At 39.9% G+C, this 19,418-nt stretch overlaps 1 protein-coding gene across 1 annotated transcript in view; it reads left to right on the top strand.

Moving 5' to 3' along the window:
* Positions 1-19,418, top strand: part of arhgap35a (Rho GTPase activating protein 35a) — a 77,504-nt gene that overhangs the window by 45,263 nt on the left and 12,823 nt on the right. The window contains exons 2-3 of the mRNA XM_056262510.1: positions 6,888-10,990; positions 14,224-14,368. Coding sequence (XP_056118485.1) covers positions 7,247-10,990; positions 14,224-14,368 — 3,889 coding nt within the window. The 5' untranslated portion in view covers positions 6,888-7,246. The remainder of the gene's footprint in view (positions 1-6,887; positions 10,991-14,223; positions 14,369-19,418) is intronic.

Raw genomic sequence — 19,418 nt, 5'->3', positions numbered from 1 at the left:
TCATGCCTGAAAAGCTAGCAATCCTGGATGTGATGTAAAGATGCAAAGAGTGCTCTATTAATCCAGAGTAATCCAGTGTGCTTTGCATCCAAACCCTTGCCAGCCAGGGTGAGATTATAATCTTGGGTAGTGGCCTGGCTGTTTATGATGTACGAGCTTTGATTCATGGGCTTATCTGTGTTTCTGTTACTACAGTAGTGGTCAACTGACAAGTACTGACACAAAGGTGAACTGCCACTTTTGTTAATCAACAAAGTTGTATAGTATAGTTCAGACAAGAGGTTTTCAAACTATCCCTTGAGCGTCCTCCGCACTGCACGTTTTGGATGTCCCCCTTATTTAACCAGCTGAATTAGCTCATCTGCTGATTAGTAGAGTATCCATGACCTGAGCTGCGTGTGTCCAAAAAAAAAAATGCCGTGGAGCCTCTAGGTTTGAAATCCCTGGTTTAGACCAGGGGTAGCTAACCCTGCTCCTGGAGGGCTACCTTCCTGCAGACTTCAGTTCCAACTCTGCTCCAACACACCTGGCTGCCGTTTTCAAATAATCCCGAAGACCTTGATTATCTGGTTCTGACGTGTTTGATTAAGGTTGGAAAATGATCAAATATTAAATTGCCTGATGGGTGTATTGGTGTAACTAATGCACTGTGTATGTGATTGAAGCTGGTACATTTACGTTTAATGGGATTCATATGTATGACATGTCTTTTGCTTTTTGACATCCTGGTTGGTGTGCATTATGCCTATTGGATCACCTGTTTTATAGTAGCTGAGCAACATTTATTTTAGCCTCTCTGTTCTGGATATGGAGAATACGGTCTCTCCCTCTCCCTGGCCATTCTAGCTTAATATTTTACACATCTTCATTCCCCTTTGTTCATCCTCCCACCCTTGTATGAATCTCTCTCTTGCTCTCTCCACTGCAGCATTAGACTCTCTCCCCAAGCTGGAAGTGTTGTCCGTGCAAAGGCTCTGTTCCTCAGCGCCCCAGGCAGTGCTCTAATGGAGTCCAGGTCTCGAGAGGGATCAGGGTGGGGGGGAAATGGATGAGTAGACTATCTGCTCTTACGACCATATTAGTGGCGATTCGGTTGGAGGAATGAGTTTGCGGGGTGCATCAGTCAAACTAAACTGTGTTTACTCTGCTTTTGCCTTGATTTGTCACTTTTGCCAGCTCTGTCCGCCATAATTCTTTTATGAAGTGTGGCATTGACGAGGACATGTCGGAAATGGAAAGGGCCTGGGCACCAGCCCTGTGGGATACCGTATGAATGACCTCTCATTTTCTATGCTGCGTGGCTACAGTAAAGATAACACGCTAGAGAAGTGGAATGCTGTTTCATATAAATCTAATGCTGGACCAATATTTCTTCTCATAAATTTAGCGCTGTGGTACGTCATTAAGAATAATAAAAACACCAGCACCTTATTATTGCATGGTAATACTCTCTCAACAATAACCAACAAACAATATATCTCTGATTTACTGATGTTCAGCAACGTTTTCAATCTTGGCTTCTTTTGAAGGGAATATAAAAGTCCAATTGATCTATGAGAGTGTGTGTAAGTGGATGTTTACAGCTTGTCGGCCTAATTATGTGTGTGACTGTCTGTTTAGACAGGCTTCTTCAAAGTAGTTTGACAGGAAACAAATTGTAGTTTTCATTTCTGTTGGTATTAATTATAGTCTTTGAAATGGCTTTTGTCTGCTGCATTTTACTGTCCTAAGACACATTCAGAAGGGCTGTATTGTTCTCGAGTTTGATTGTGTTGACTATGGAGTTTTTCATTACTAGAGGCTGATGGGACTTAAACAATCAGTTAACAATGGGCTTTTTTTTCTTCAGAAATGGATGTTCTGGCTTCATCCAACATTCTAGTCTGTATTTTCATTGTCTTTTTAGTCTTGCTAACATATCAAAAGTCAGGGGGCTGAAAGTCAAAAAGCCTTTGTAGCACTCAAAAAATCATAAAGGTGTACTAAAAAATGTCTAGTCACTTCTCTTAAAACAGCGTGTTCTTATCTGATGCAACCATAACCTTAAGATCAGAAAGAAACAGTCATGCAAAGCTTTACAGTACATCTATTAGACTTTATTGTATGGATTCCTCCCTGTGATCAGTTTGGCTCCTGCCATTTTAACAGGATTCTTAGCTTATGTGCAGGTCAGGCCCAAGGCCAGAGGAATGTGATCTATTTTTAACAGTAGCCTAAAGCTCAGAAAACTTGTGGGGTTTAAACCTTAACTGTCCCTTAAAAGACTAAACTACTCTTTAAACAAGCTTTGGAATGCCCTGATCCCTTATTGTTGCCCCTGTCATTTAGTTAGCGGCAACCCACCGTTAACAGCAAGTGCGAACTTCGCACCCTTTTCACCCTACATGCTGTTTTTGGTTTAGTTAACGACCATCTCTCAGATGATCTTTCTTACGCCTGCCAGCCGGACCCCCTTCTCCCTTTTTCACACTTCTACTCTTTTATAGGCCATGTTTGAGGACAAGTCCAGGCATATCCTCATCTATTAGTGACTGTGTCCCAACATGAAAGATAGGGTGAAGTCCTCAAGCCTGCAGGCTACATGCTAGCCAAGCTTTGGCTTGATGGACCATATCATGTCTTATCCAAACATGGCAATGGATATGATTGTATCTAACCTCTGAGTGGTGGATTCTGGAACATCTGTCTTTGCCTTCTGCTAGATGATACTTTAGCATAGTGGTTCCCAATTATATGCAGACTTGCTATGGTTGTCTATAAGATTGTAGGGTGTTCCATTTTTATAAAAAAAAAAAAAAAAAAATTCAGAAGGCCACTATGTGCCCTCGATGCACACTTTTTTGAATTCACACTGATGCAGACTCATAGCGAGCAAAGGTGCAAGTATAGTACATTTTTATTAGACATTTAAGATATGTTTGTAGAATAGTCTGCACAATGATATGAGTGAAACCATGATATTAGGCCTCTGTGATTCACATTCGGTCTTATTAATTTCAGCTGAACTTGCCATGAGCTTGCACCTGCATAATGATAAAATGTTTCTTTATAAAAATAGACCAACTTGGTGGCACACCACCTATTAAAAAGAAGCCAAAAAAGATAAGGAATTAATTAAACCAGACCAAGGAGGATGGGTTAATAAAAATGAAAGATAAGCCAATGAATGTTTAAGAAATGCTTAGACTGTATAAGATTGAGAATTTTGAACAAGAAGGTTAGATGTTCTGCATGCGTCTTTGTTGTCTCCACCAATAAAGTCTAAGCTTTGGCATCTGGTACTCCGTGACTCGAGTGACTTTCTTGTAAAGAAGAGAAGACTTTTTCCACGACTCAAGTAGGAGGAGCATTATCACATTTTTATTGCTATGGTAGCCAAATCCAACTTGCATGTGAACATTTTCACTTTGGTTTCCTTTCTATTATAAATTGTAATTATTGCCAAATTTGAAGAGCAGAGCAATTGTTCGACAACTGTGCATTGACAGGAACAATTATTTAGTGCTTGAATGTCTGCTTGAAGTGCTTGAATGTTTATTAGTTGATTTTGTATCAACTATACTAGCCATCTGTTTTCATGTTTATGATGTCTATGATTTGTTTGTTGCTGCATTAGTCCATCAGTGGAAAAACACAGGCTGATTTGGCTCTCATCTTTAGTTGTTCTAATTTTATCTCGTTCACAGCACTAATAGCATGCTGAACATGGAAAGACAAAGCAATGCACAGAATTACACAGCTGGGACAGATCAGATGTGGCTCTTGTGCTGGCGGCAAAGTGAGTGTTTCAGAGAGCCAGGTCCTGAAGAGCTGAGGAATAATGAGCACTTTCTTAATTAGACTAATGACTTTTACAATTGGTCTTGAACCAGCAAGCATGGCATCACTTGTCATGTTGGTGACCCAACAGAATAGATGTACTGATATTTTTCTTTTGGTCCCAGAAGCCTGGAGTCACCACCTGGTTGTGCATGTGTATGTGTGTCTGTCAATGACACATGGGTCATTGCTGATCTGTATCCAGGCAGCTGTCATTGTTTTGTACTTGAGAGCTCTCAAGTGTTCCTCTGGTAAAATGAATTTTCAAGCATTCTCCACCACAAAATGCATTCTCGTATCTTCCTCGTTGTTACATCTTGGATATTTAATACGGAAAGCATTACCATGGGTCCCACTTATGGCAACCTGTTCTTGAGCATGATTACATGATTACCTGCCCTCTATCAGCATGGATGATATAATTATATGATATAATTACTCCCTCATAGCCTACTAACTGATAACTACATCTGATGGTCTCAGCGATGTCCTCATGATTCTGATTGGCTACAGAAAACTACAAAAAATAGAACAATTTAAGTCTCGTTGCATTGGATGAATATAATGACTAAAATCTAAAGACTATACAGAATACATTGTCAATGGCGATTTTCATTACTGTACTGCAGTGTATTTTTTTTTTACTTTTTGTTTTTATACATTAAAATAGTGTAATAATGTAAGTTATCATCATTTAATGGTAGTATAAGATTGTTTTCAGGAAATGGAAAAAACTTCTTGGAAAAAAATGGAAGAAAATCTTTTTAACAATTAAACGCTGTTGTTAAAGTTGATATTGTGGCTTTATATATGGTCAGACACTTGTATGTGTCATTAATATATTAACATTTTACCAAAATCAAGCTTAAATGGAGTTAAGAGGTTTTTGACCAGTCGATGTTGGACATATTTTGTCTGTCATTTAAAACGGTTGTATTTGAGATAGTAAGTGCATCGCATAACATTTTCATCATCTTACAGGTTATAACGTTTATTGTAACTATGTGGGTGCTCAGTTTTTTCTGTCATTTGGCAAAAATGTTGTTATAAAAGATGAAGTCTATGCACTGGCTATTTATGACAGTACTGGCTGTGACTTGACAACATGTTTAGTCACAAACTCTTTTTTTTAATCATTTTATATTTGTTAAATATAATATATAATGCAAACCCCACAGACAGACGCAAAGGGTGACAAGAAGTAATGATTTATAAAATAAAATATGAAATATGAAGATACAAGGTTTCTGCCCAACAGCAAGGATAATGCTATTATGTATTTTATAAAATATATCATTTTTTAGTAAATTATTTTCTATTAATTATGGTCTTGAATGATCTTTTGGGGTTCTGTGAGATTCTTGGGTCTTCCTCTGTGAGATACCTGGGTCCTGAGCAGTGCAAGTGTAATATTTAACATATAAAATCGAAATGATGTTTCCGAGCTGTTGTGTTAGGGGAGCTGGTCAGTGTTTAAACAAATGTTACACTGCCACACCCACAGCACTACATTGCTCAGTGGCTCTCCACCTTGTTTTTTACTGTAGTGGTGGAGTACAATGACAAATCCATCCTTGACATTTCAAACCCCTTTCTCTGGGTAAGCCAGCGTACCTCACTTTTGTGTTTGCTCTGTTGCAAGTGTCTATTGATTGCTGGCTAATCGTACTGAAGCAAAAGCTGAAAATGTTTCTGAGAGATGATCATGATTCCACTGGTCTTATCACCAATCCTACATTGAACGACATGCTAAGGCTCAAACTTTGATACCTTTTTCCATTCTATGAAATGTCATAAATTCAAATGCAGTGGTATAACTTGTACGTCTTGTGATTTCAAGAATGCTGGGCCAGTATAGAAGCTATTTCGCCAGAGCAAATGCACCACAGCAGAATCATTACATTTGGCCCAGACTGTGACAGTGACATCTGCAACTGCAATCATGTGTCACTTGTGATTGCTAGATGTAGTGCTTGAAGAGCTGTCGTCAGCACATTTACCTAGTCTTGCCTCCCAGGTGCTGCTGTTGATCTGGGAGATGGAGGTCTGTGGCACCTCTTCTGTAGTGCCTTGCCATGGCGTAGTTTTTAGATGACTCCCACTATGACAATCCGGTTATGTTCCAACTGAAGTGCCTTGATCTAAAAAGACAAATATATATATATATATATAAATATGTATAAATAATGATTGTATTTTCTAAACTAAAAGAAAAATAACTATTAACAGGTTGAGGATACTTTTTACACTTAACTCCATTTTGTGGAGTTCCATTCCATTATAGCCACGTCTTTTTTGGTTTGTCTCTGCATTTGGCAGGTTATTGGGGCTCTGAATTTCAAGAACAGTGTATTGTCATCTATTGTCCAGAGGGTTCTGTTCTCTTTCGTAGATTTCTACAGGCCTTGACTTAATTTGTTTTGGTATCCACAAGGTTTCACCCTGTTAATGGAGTTGTTAAAGTCTTTTTAAAAATTATTTTTGAGACTTTTTGAGATGATTTTTGTAAAGCAGCCAATATCCAGTGCTTCCTATTAAGGACGATTTGTGTTTCCCTGGTTGCCTAATTAAAACTGTATCTCTGAAGCACTTACAACAGCTTTCATCTATGTGTGTGTAAGTGTATATGTTCAGGGATTAGAATGTGATGCCTTATAGGGTTGAATCAATACAAAAAGTTTGACTTTGATATGTTACCAGCCTCTCTTATTCCTTGGAATTGATACCTTTATCATAACACATAAACAACCCTGTGCAACTTCTGAAATGAAATGGGGATGGGTTGTGCCATATTAATCAAATACTTTGTAACTTTTGCAGTCACACATCCCTTACTGTACTGTAGTTAATTTCCAACAGCCAATACAAAGTCATTCATTTTGATGCAAAAACGTATAGATTTATAGTCATATTTGATCAAACTTGAACAATATTCTTAGATGTTTCATAGATGAAAATGTAGTGGATTCATTGTTACTTTTTTCTTTATTTAAAGTATTTCTCTTGTAGTTATTTATTTGTTTATTTTTTTCAAAATCTAATTGTAATGTCTGTTTTATTTTTTGCAGGGTCAGATCCAGGCTGGGCAAACCTGAAACCTACAATATTTCTGTGTCAAAGTGCCCCTGAAGAGAGGAGATGGGCTGGAATATTACCACCTGCAGCACACCTGCCTAAGGGACTCCTCTCCCCCACCCTCAAACCCCAAGCCTCTGCCAAAATCATGAATGGCCAGATGACTGTGGATTTATAGTTTGATCAAGGGGATTGGACATACTGACCCTACATGGAAAAAAAACCCTAAAGCAACTTTCAGGATCGTTAGAAATAAATTATTTTCCAGGCCTGAAATCATTTGAATGGAACCTCAGCCCAGCAGCTTTCAAACTAGAGCTTCTGGGAATGGCAAGATGAGCGCTGTCATTCGATGATGATGGCAAAAAAACAAGATGCACGGGCACCAACCTACAACCTTGTTGTGGTAGGTTTGTCCGGAACTGAAAAGGAGAAGGGGCAATGTGGGGTAGGCAAGTCCTGCCTTTGTAATCGCTTTGTTCGCCCCAGTGCTGATGACTTTTATTTGGACCACACATCTGTTTTAAGCACAAGTGACTTTGGTGGTAGAGTGGTAAACAATGACCACTTCCTGTTTTGGGGCGAGGCGGTACGAATGTTGGAGGAGGGCGCTGAGTGTCGAATGCATGTGGTGGAACAGACGGAGTTTATTGATGACCAAACGTTCCAGCCACATCGAAGTACTGCCTTACAGCCCTATATCAAGCGGGCAGCTTCCAACAAACTGGCCTCTGCTGAGAAGCTTATGTATTTCTGCACAGATCAACTTGGACTAGAGCAAGACTTTGAGCAAAAGCAAATGCCTGAAGGCAAGCTTTTAGTGGATGGATTCTTACTCTGTGTAGATGTGAGCAGGGGTATGAACCGGAACTTTGATGACCAGATGAAGTTCGTCACCAATCTATATAACCAGCTAGCTAAGACCAAGAAGCCAGTTGTACTTGTGTTGAGCAAGTGTGATGAAGGGGTTGAGCGGTACATTAAAGACTCTCACACCTTTGCCTTGGCCAAGAAGAATTTGCAGGTTGTTGAGACTTCAGCACGCTCTAACGTCAATGTTGACCTTGCTTTCCTTACCTTGGTGCAGTTGATAGATAAGAGTAGAGGGAAGCCCAAGATCATTCCTTACTTTGAAGCCCTCAAGCAGCAGAGTCAGCAAATAGCATCCGCTAAGGACCGCTATGAGTGGCTGGTTAGCCGCATTGTGAAGAACCATAATGAAACATGGCCCAACACCAATCGTAGAATGCAGACATCACCTGAATACAAAGAGTATGTTTTCCTTGAGGGTACTTCCAAGGCCAAGAAACTATTCCAGCAACATGTACACAGACTCAAGCAAGAGCACATAGAAAAGCGGCGTAAAATATATCTTAGCACACTCCCACAGGCTCTCAACTCATTGGTTCCATGCCTGGAAGAGATTGATCACCTAAGCTGGTCAGGAGTACAGAAAGTTCTCGAGAATAAGCGGGAATTCTCCCACTGGTTTGTCATATTGGATGACACACCATGGGAAATAACACCACACATTGACAACATGGAGGATGAACGCATTCCCCAGGACCTTTTGGAAACCCCTGCAGCAGAGGCAATCTATGAGAGTCACTTAGAACACCTGCGCAACGAGCGAAAGAGAGCAGAAATGCGTTGGGAGTTCAAAGAGAAACTTGCGTCTTCGCCATTTGTTACACCTGGCAAACCCTGGGAGGAAGCTCGTAGCTTTATCATGAACGAGGAGTTTTATCAGTGGCTGGAGGAGTGTGAGTACCTTGATATCTATAACAAATACCAGAAGATTATTATTGATCAAGCCAAAGAGGACTTCCAAGAACTTTTACTGGAGTACTCTGAATTGTTCTATGAGCTTGAAGTTGATGCTAAGCCCAGTAAAGAAAAAATGGGTGCCATCCAAGAGGTTCTTGGAGAGGAGCAGAGGTTCAAGGCCCTCCAAAAGCTTCAGGCTGAGAGAGATGCCCTGGTGCTCAAGCATATCCATTTTGTATACCACCCAACTAAGGAAACCTGTCCTTGTAGTCCACATTGTGTGGATGGCAAAATTGAGCAACACTTAGCCCTTCGTTTTCCCACTCGATATTCCTTTGATGGGAGCTCAAAATCACAGTTTGGTGAGGGAAAGGTAGATAGAATTAATCTTGTAATTCTTGGCAAAGATGGACTTGCAAGAGAGTTAGCTAATGAGATCAGAGCACTGTGCACCAACGATGAACGGTACGTTCTAGATGGAAGGACATATGAACTGGCTCTTCGACCTATAGAAGGAAATGTACGCCTTCCAGTAAACTCCTTCCATACCCCCACTTTCACCCCACATGGTTGCATCTGCCTCTACAACTCAAAGGAATCCTTATCCTATGTTGTTGACAGTATTGAGAAATTACGAGAATCAACCATAGGCAGAAGGGACACTAATCTAGGTCAGCTTCCCTTGTCTCTCCTGTTGGTCACCAAAAGAGGTGTTGGTTCAATTTCTGACATTGGGGGTGAAACAGCACAAAGCCTCATCCAACACGGTCAACAAGTGGCTAGCAAATTTCAGTGCAGTTATTTAGAGCCTGCTTCCCCAGGTGTGGGCTATAGTCGCAATATAAATGAAAAACATTTAAACCAGATCCTCAAAGGTCTGTTAGACACACGAAGACCGTCAGTTAGTCTTGGCAGTAGCTCCCCACCCTTGTTGCCTGCACTTGCAGGTTTCAGAGACTCTCAGCAGAGCACAGAGGCTGACTTACGAATTGTAATGTGTCTAATGTGTGGAGATCCTTATGATGTTGACCAGCTTCTTTCCCCATTCTTTCTGCCCCAGCACTGTCGGCCCTCTTCCAATTTATCCAGTGGAACATCAGTTTTGTTGGATTTATCTATTGGTGGCCAAAGGCAAAGCATTGATCTTGCTGTTCTATCTTACCACTCATCTTTTTCCTTACGTAAAAGCAAATTGGTGCATGGTTACATAGCAGTGTACTCAGCCAAACGGAAGGCTTCCATGGAAACCCTTTGTGCCTTCCTTTGTGAGGTCCAAGACATTATCCCAGTACAGTTGCTTGCTGTTGCAGAGACTCAATCGGAACTCGCAGACTCTGAGGTTGTCCGAGAGCAGCTTGCCCAAGGGGAGGAACTGGCCCATGAAATTGATGCACGTTTCAGCTCTGTGATCTGTGGACCTGGTGGTGTGGTGGGAGGCTTGCATCGGATAGACCACTTCCAGCCATTCTTTAAGGAGGTATTGGAGAAAAAAACCATTGTAGAGGCAACACATATGTATGACAATGTTGCAGAGAATGTCACCAGTGAAAATGTTTCTTCACCTCGGTGTGGCTCTCCAAGCACCACGTTGCTGGATTCAGAGGATGACATTGAGCCCTCCCCACCTTATCCCACATTACGGGATGATGGCACCTTGACCCATGGTGGAGGTTTCAAGCTCCCTGATTTGGAGGGTGATGCCTTCTCGCTCATCTCTGACATCAACACTTTTGAAAACAAGCTTAACAACAAAGTCCCACCTCAGGTGCGACCAAAGCCCAATGTCACCTTTGACATTCCCAAATCCCAAAACATCAGTTCATACATGGACCTGGGCCTACATGGACCTAACAGGCGCTCATTAGTCACCTGGCCACCAGGAACTGAAGGTGGTTATGATCCATCTGACTATGCTGAGCCCATGGATGCAGTATCAAAGCCTCGTCCCACAGAGGAGGAGAATATTTATTCTGTACCACATGACAGCACACAGGGCAAGATCATCACTATTCGCAATGCAAACAAGAGTCATTCTAATGGTGCAGGAAATGGATCAGACAGCGAGGCTGATAGCAGTTCATTAGAGCGTAGACGAAAGCTGTCTGCTCTTGGAGTTAAACCTAGGCTGTATCGTGATCGCTCCAAACGACTTGGAAAGTTTAGCAGCTTCCGCACAAGCTTTATTGGCAGTGATGATGAGCTTGGAGGTCTCCCCAAGACTAAAGAGGATGAGCTTGGTGCACAGAAAGGGGACAGTTCCTTAAATGAAGAAGGCGAGGACCCAAAGAGGAGGAATATATTGAGAAGTCTTGGTAGAAGAACTACAAAGGTAAATTTTATGGTATTATTTTAAAACATATATTTTGGAATTATACTTCATGGTCTCATATATTGTAAAGATCACATTTACAGGCTAACTTTATACTTTAAGATGATCTCAATTGATTTAATTGATTCAAAATATTTGTTTATTAAATACATCATATTTTAAAAGTCAGTTTGGGCCCAACTACACTTTACACTGGATGTGAACTCAAGTATTGTGAGTGATTATCATAGCAATTGGTATTTTTAACTTTACCTTATTTCAGTGGTTGTTTTTCCACTTCTTTAGTAGAAACCGTGTGTTTTTAGATGAGATGAGCAAGATTTCCTGAGACACTACAATAGGCTACTAATAATTCATTAATAAAGGCTGTTTTCTTGTACAAAATTAAATATTTAAATATAAGTTAAATGTACAGTGTAAGACATGTAAAAAAGACAAGAGGCTAACAATGTCAAGATCAATATTTGTGCAGCCTGGCACGGTTTTTCACACTGCACGCGGATGCGGTCCGGCGATCCGTTCCAGGAGTGATGCGTATACAGCAGTGCAGAGATCGTTTAGCCACACACCGAGTCTATTTCTGCTGTGCTAACACAGATTGACATGGCAATGAATTTCATCATAAATGCATTTAATTAAATGAAATGTAGTAATCTCACCATAAATGCATTTAATTAAATACTACTATTTTTCTCAGTCATCTTTTTACTTTAAGACCGGGGTGTGTGTGAAATGGGTGTGTCACGTCTCTGGCATAGACTACAGTATTTAAAATAGCATGCATATGTATTAGTTATATTCTCAATTTAATTTACAGAGCAATCCCTGCAAAGTTTAGAGACTAAGATTAGTGTGTGTCTGGGTGGGGGGCGTGGCATCACGATGGTGGCTCTCCATCGTGATGTCGGTCAGCCATCATGATGGACGATGATATCGTCCATCGGCACAACCCTAATCCAGATACTTCCATATGAAATTAAAATGAACTCACAATACATACTTTAACTCTTAATGTCTTGAGAAATGCATTTTTGTGCTCACAACCCTTTAAATTGATTGTTCAGGTAAGATTTGAAATTTGAAAGATTATTTTACATTTTGAGGTATGGTGGTATGCATTGTTTCTTTTCTTGTTGAAAAGTCTTTGCTTAGCGAAAGACTTTGACCCATGCTCTAAATGCAAATTACAGGCTTGGTGCAGTAGCCTGATAGGCTGTGTTTTACTTAATTTTCAGAAAGTAAATCCACAGAGAGAAGACCCAGTTGTTTTATTTAATGTTTCATGGTTGCACAGACTTTGATCCTTTAGTTTATCTGGATGCCTGTGTGCCAAGCTTTGGTCAAGGTTGTTTTTTGGTTATACTGTGGTGCATGTCCATTAAATAGTGGTTTCTTTTAAAGAGTTTAAGTAAGACAAAGCAAAGAAATTAAGTCAAGTCAAACACTTTTTTTTAATGGCGGTTGAGTGCTGTTCACTTTATAGTTCCATCTACAGCATGGCCTTAACAATGCCTTGTAGGTTGCTTGCTTTCGATTTTAGAATTTTTGCTGGGAATACGACTAACGCCGTCACTCCCATAATACACTGTATTCACACAAGCAGAAATTTTAGTGACTGCTGTTCTCTTTGAGCATGTGACAGCCTAAGGGCATATGAAAGCATTGAGCCACCAGTTCTTCTCATTGAACAGCAGTGTCTTTATTATTTCGGTAGGGTTAGAATGAGGCCATTGGGTTAAATCACCTTGCTTGCATTAATTGCCTTATGGGACTGATCCATAAAGGAACCCATAAAAAAGCAGTAGCCTAGTAGCCCCAGGGATCTGTACTGGTTTAAGCTCTGTCCAACAAAGACTGTCCCTTTTTTGATGTTAAAGGAGTTAGAATAAGCCTTTCCTGTCTACTTTTTGTCTACTATGCCATCCGCACTTTTCTCTCTCTTTCTTAGTATGTTGGACTGCGAGGCCGGAAATGTTAACTCAGCCTTTTAAAATCTCCTCACCCAACAAGTGGAATGTTTTAAATTCCTGCGTCACCTAGTTCCATTTCTAATGCCCCCGTGACTTTGCACCAGTATCTGCAAAGCGAATGGTTACATGGTAGAGATACTAGGGGACTGGTTGCAATGAGAAGTTTCCCAAAACTGAATACTTTGTGCTCAGGTTAGTGAGGCATAAAACATAGTTAAACATTGTATCCATTCAAATTGTAACAGTGAAGTATCCTGTCATGTCTGAAGTTGCAAATGGGTGGAGTAGCAGTTATTAACATGATGTAACTGGTTTGCTTTGTGCGCCTTAGTCTGGGTTGCTGTGTGACCTGCATTGCAGGGTGAACGCATTACTTTTGCATAACATTGCCATCCCAGTAATACTCTCTGTGAACTGTAATTGGAGCACAGATTCTTTACAGAGAGCTTGGAGAGGGGAGGGTGGTAATTATGTAAACGTCTATTGAGAGGAGCCAGTAGGGATTTAGGTGAAATCTGAAAATGAGGAGAGGAGTGGGGAATGTAAGGAGATGTAAAAAAAAAAAAAAAAAGAGGGAGGCAAATGTGGCATGGTTCCTGAATGTGTGAAAAGCAGAGCTTTGACCTGCGGATGTACCAGGAAGCTGGGATGCCTTTTAGCTATGGAGCAGACAGACTTGGGCCTAATAATCGTCAGACACACTTGCCAACAAGCCATGATGCCCTGCTGCAGAGCATTATGGGAAGGCAGGAGTCGGGGAGGGAGGAATGAGCAGTGTGTTCACCTGCAGAACTCTAAACTCAAAAGTCAAATTCAAAGACATATACAATGTCACATTGCTGGAATAACGTGAATGATTTGACCATGTCTACGGTGGTCTTATGCACCCTGTCCCCAGTAAATATTTGGACACTTGTATGGCACTTAAAAACAAATGAATTTCATTGCATGAGTTACAAAATATAAAACCAAGTGGAAACTAATGATGGTAGACCTTTTCTCAAAACTAGTCATTTCACTTTTAATGAACTGGTATCAAGGTGATTTTAGCGGATATATGAAGTCAGTTCTCCTCAAGTTCAGAGTAACTACGTGTAACTACGTGAACTATGAACATGTTCCATTAACATTTGACAACCACGTTAAGATGTTAAAATACATTTTGTATGCAATTATGTGTGGCTCAAGTATGCGTGCATTGCACCTAGCTTAGCTCTTGTCATTTTACTACAAAACAAAATGTGTTCCTCTCCTGTCTTGCAGAAAACGCGGCCAAAGGGTCGTCAGTCATCATTGTCCAAACCTCCGGAGAGTAACTACTTTGGAGTTCCCTTGGCCAACGTTGTCTCGGCTGAGCGGCCCATTCCACTCTTTATCGAAAAGTGTATCCGTTACATTGAGATTACAGGTAAGTGGCACATAGGCAACATTTTGATGTTTTATCTTTACATCGGAGTGAGGTATTGGAATTAGCTAGATGCTAACTCTTGCATGCAAACATAAACAGTGTGACCCATTTTTATGAAATGGTAGTTGTGAACTGACAGCTGGTGAACTGTCTTCAACTCAAAATAATGTGCTTTCCCACTAACAGTGGAGTACATACATTTTACATTTGCACAAAATGTGTACAGATAGATAAACCTGCTTAAGAGTAATGGTAACAACAAATTATATGTACATTTCTGAAGCTAGTGGCTGTGGTCTTTAGCCTGCTTGTTAGTGTGCCTGCCTCCCATGCCTGTTGACGCTGGTTCAAATCCCACTCGGCATCCGGGTCAAGGCACCACTGCAAGTTATCCTAATAGCACAGTTGTAATGGTGCCATGACCTGGATGGGAGTGAGGTTTGCTGAGTTGAGTGTAATGAAGGCAAGCTAGTATGAGCTATGTGAGTAAACCTCACTCCCCTGTCCTCAAGAGGTGTGCTAGTAACTGATGCTAGAGGCTGACGTTAAATCCAACTCTGAGCAGTGTAAGTAGAAATCTTAGCTGATTTAATTTGATCTAGCTGGTGTCCCAGCTTGACTAGAAACCCCTTCGAAAACCAGCAAACCAAACCAGTCTAGCCAGACTGGGAGACCTATTAAGACCAACCTTAGGCTGGTTTGATGTTTTTGTCAACAGGGTATATACCTAACCTGTATGTTAAAATGAATTAATTTTAACATATTAAATGATCCCACAGAGCTTAGTATGCGAATAAGAGCCTCTTATATCTAGCATTATGGTAATGCTATGCATGTATGGAGGTATGTGCGCTTGTTAAGAGCGTAACTACGCAGCTGTGATTTGGGTCGGTAGCATTAGCGCCATTAGCTTCCAGGGATTAAGCTCATCAACTGAGAGCAAGTGCATGTGCTCCGGCCGTGTTTTCTGTAATGCTGAGTGTCGGAAAACACATCAGTATTCCCTCTGGGATGCATCAGTCCATCTGTAGTTTAGATAAACTCAACACTGCGCAACCTAGAAAACGTGACAAAAATGTGTTTCCTATCATTCTCTGTGGCAGCCCAAAATTAAAAAAATTCATAGCTATAGAATCCACTACATGCTCTTATGTATTATTACATGCATACTACTTGAAGTGTATGCATTTCAGAGCCCTGACCCTTGAAGAGAGCACTCGACCCCACCCTTTGGATCATGTGTGTGAACCACTAGGGGCAGAGTGGAGTCAATGGACCTGTCATTAATAGTTTTCTCAAGTCAGCTCCTGATCTTTGTTCCTCATTTCCTTTTCACCCCGCCCCTCTCCCACCTTTTTCATGTTCTGTTGTGTATGTGTGTAAGTTGCCAAGCCCCTTGCGGTAATTTTCTGCCTGATAACTCCCTCATTGAGATCGATATCACATAGCAGAAATGGTGAACAATCTTTCAGGCTCAGCTCTTTTTTTGTGCTCTGTGGGTGGAACTGCCTTTTACAACAGCCTACAGCGTGATTTGCTGATAGTACTCTCAGTGTGAACACAAGAGAATATGCACTCGCTCACTCAAAGTACCTTACCCATCAAAACAATACAACCTCACAACCTTATCAGAATCACACCGAATTGCTTTTACAAAGATTTTTGTAGAAAAATGTCAGTTTGACATGTCAAGCAAGTCCCTGCTAACAGCAGCGCTTAAGATCTGCTTAGTCATGCCGGCTCAGTCTTGTACATATAGCAACACTGTGTCTTTCACTGCTTCGTAAAATCTAAAATTACATTTAGCTGTATAAATTAGGGATGGGTCACGCCACGGTGGTCATGTAAAAACCAACTAGTTGGTTTATAAGGTCAGCTATTTAGATTGTTTGTTTATATATTAGTTTATAAACCGTATTAGTTTATAGCTTCAAGCATCATCAAATAAGTACAAATATTAATTAAATCACAAGTGGAAGGCTATGTGAAGATGAGTTATGTGAATGACATGCAAATTCTGATGAGCTTTTTGTGGATGTCTGCAAGTTCAGATTGCTTGGGAGCCTGGACTTGCCTAAAACAACATGCCTAATTATATAGGTTTACTTAAAGGGATAGTTCACCCAAAATGAAAATTTTGTCATCATTAACTCACCCTCAAGTTGTTCCAAACCTGTATGAATTTCTTTCGTCTGCTGAACACAAAATAAGACATTTTAAAGAATGTTTGTAACTAAACCGTTGTGGGGCACCATTGACTTCCATAGTATTGGGAAAAAAAAGTCAATGGTGCTCCACAGCTGTTCGGTTAGTTACTGGCATTCTTCAAAATATCGTATTTTGTGTTCAGCAGAAGAAATTAAGTATATAGACAGGCTGGAACAACTTGAGGGTGAGTAAATGATGACAGAATTGTCATTTTTGGGCGAACTATCCCTTTAAGAACGACTAGCTGTTCAAACCAATGTTGACTAACCAATTATCAAAGAACACTTTTCAGAATTTTGGGATTGGTTGTCTCTTATGCTCACCAAGGCTGCATTTATTTAATCAAAATCACTGCAAAATTTGTTAATAAATTAACTCAGGAATAAATAACATTTTAAAATGTGTTAATAGTTATCAAAGCTGAATTTCAAGCATCTTTACTCCAGTCTTCAGTCACATAATCCTTCAGAAATTATTCTAATATTGCTAATTTGCTGCTCAAGAAACATTTCTTCTTCTTATCAATGTTGACAACAGTTGTGCTGCTTAATATTTTTGTGGAAATGTTGATACACTTTTTCAGGATTCTTTGATGAATAGAAAGTTCAAAAGAACAGCATTTATTTGAAATGGAAATCTTTTATTATATTATCAATGTTTTTACTGTCACTTTTGATCAGTTCAATGCATCCTTGCTGAATAAAAGAAATAATGTCTTTGGAAAAACTAGTGCATGCCTAGTCTAAATCACTTATTTTTTTCAAAGCATAGTTCATCCAAAAACCATCCACTAATTCTGCATTATTTATTCACCCTCATATCGTTTCAAACCTGTTTTTCATTCTTTGTAACAAAGAAGGGGAGTTTTTGAAGAATATCCGACCCACTCTTTTCAGTATTATAAAGTGTACGGCTGGGTTGTCAAGTTCTAAAATGACCAAGTTTATTTATTTATGGAGAAGGATTCACATCCTTTTCTCCTATTTCTTCTTGTGTTTGATGGGGCAGAAATGAATGCACAGTCACAGCCTGTTACATAACCTCACTTTTATATAGTTTCTATAGGGATCCAATTTCTGTCCTTTCCGTTCTGCCCTCTGGACCAAAAATACTTGCATTCCTCTATTGTTCCTCTCATTTCCTGTTCATTCTTCTAGGTAAATCTGTCTCTCACTTACATCTCAACATTTAACTTCTCTTTCCTCTTTATCTCTTCTATCCTTCTCTTATCTGTCAGTCCTTTTCTCACTGTTGCAATGGGATGGTATGCAAAATGAGTGTTGGGTGTTTAAGGACCATGAGGTTTACCACAAAAACCTGAGCGTTGACAGCACCCGTTCCAGAATTAGTCCAGATAGAGTATAGGAACAGGAAATACAGTATATAGTCTCAGCCCACAGGTAACTTAGGAGACCCTATTTTTAATATAATTCTCATTATGTACAGTAGAAATAGTTGTAGTTCTAGAGAGGGAATATAGCAGGGAATGTGACAGCCGTTGGAGGAGGAGAAATGCTGAATTGGCTGAAACTGGCCCCCGGAGGATATGCTGAAGATGATGGCAGGAAGCGGCAGGAGTTTGTTTGGACATGTTGCGGGGTTAGCTGTGCATTAGTAGGGCTTGAAGCAAAAAGGTCATGGTGAGTCTCAGTTAGAGAAGCCCATGAGGCTCAAAGTGCTCTCCGTTTCTTAAAATGTCTTAACATGATGCTCTCTTTGACGTTGCTAATGGACTGGATGTTCAGTACGAAGGCCAAAAGATTGAGAGGGATGGACATTTAAAGGCATGAGAAAAATTATATAATAAACTGGAAATATGGTGACTTCCTTGTATTGTCCTTGACTGTCCTTCAGAGGATGTTTCCTTTCTCCCTCAAATATTCCTGTGGCTTCTGTTATGTATGGATACTTGGAAAGCTCATCTGAATGTAGTTTGGTCATTTTGATCAACTTGCCCTTAAATCATCGAAACATGCGAGTTTCTATTCTTGCAAGTTGTGAAGCACATAGATACATTAGCCTACTGGTAATAAAAAGCACATTCAGGGCTTTTCAATAAGGTTGATCTAGTAGCCTGGGGACAGAGTGAGAATTTCAGACCAGCTGATGAAACTGTCACTTGCCATTAATGGGCCACTTTTATGTTGTCACAAAATTTAACATGTATGTGTGCTTCATGCCTTGTGAATGGTTTTCTCTCATGTTAAACTGTTGTTGTAACAGTCTCTCTATATATTTTGATTTTAGTTGTATATCACAATTTCTTTTGTTTTCCTTAAATAGGCCTTGGAATGATTGGTAGACCAGCAGTGGGTTTATAAATTAGTGCATTTATAAGTTCTTTCTTAAATTGTAACGTAGAGTCCACACCCTAGAGGCTTAGTAACTTCTATCTAGATTGTAAATAACTGTACTTTATTCGATTGCACCATTTGTTCTTAATGCAGAGCGTAGGTCGTAAACTCTTCTTAAAGTAATGTGTTGTAAATGACGTTTACCCTTAGCGATCCAATAGCAGCCTTTAAGTTGTGTTGAAATGCCTTGAATTTCAGTTTATCCTTCATTCTAACTACTTTTGCCTCACATAAGTAAAAATAAGTTTCCATTAAATATAATGCATACCTAATCAGGATTTTCGTATTTTATATTTTTGTATATAAATGACATACAGAAACTGTATTTGAAATTTAATAAGGATCAATAAATATTAAATCCTGATATACAGTCAGGATTTAATATTGATTAAATCCTGATACAATTACATTTATTTATTATGATTTTATTTGACAAGCACAACCCGGACGATTGCACACAGCGGCGCTCTGTTTAGACGGGTTCGTGT

Source organism: Rhinichthys klamathensis, unplaced genomic scaffold (genome assembly GCF_029890125.1).
Source record: "Rhinichthys klamathensis goyatoka isolate OS25496 unplaced genomic scaffold, OSU_Roscu_1.1 h1tg000192l_1, whole genome shotgun sequence".
NCBI classification, from domain to species: domain Eukaryota; kingdom Metazoa; phylum Chordata; class Actinopteri; order Cypriniformes; family Leuciscidae; genus Rhinichthys; species Rhinichthys klamathensis.
The sequence above is the reverse complement of the archived record's forward strand: the minus strand, read 5'-3'. Positions and strand labels throughout refer to the sequence as shown.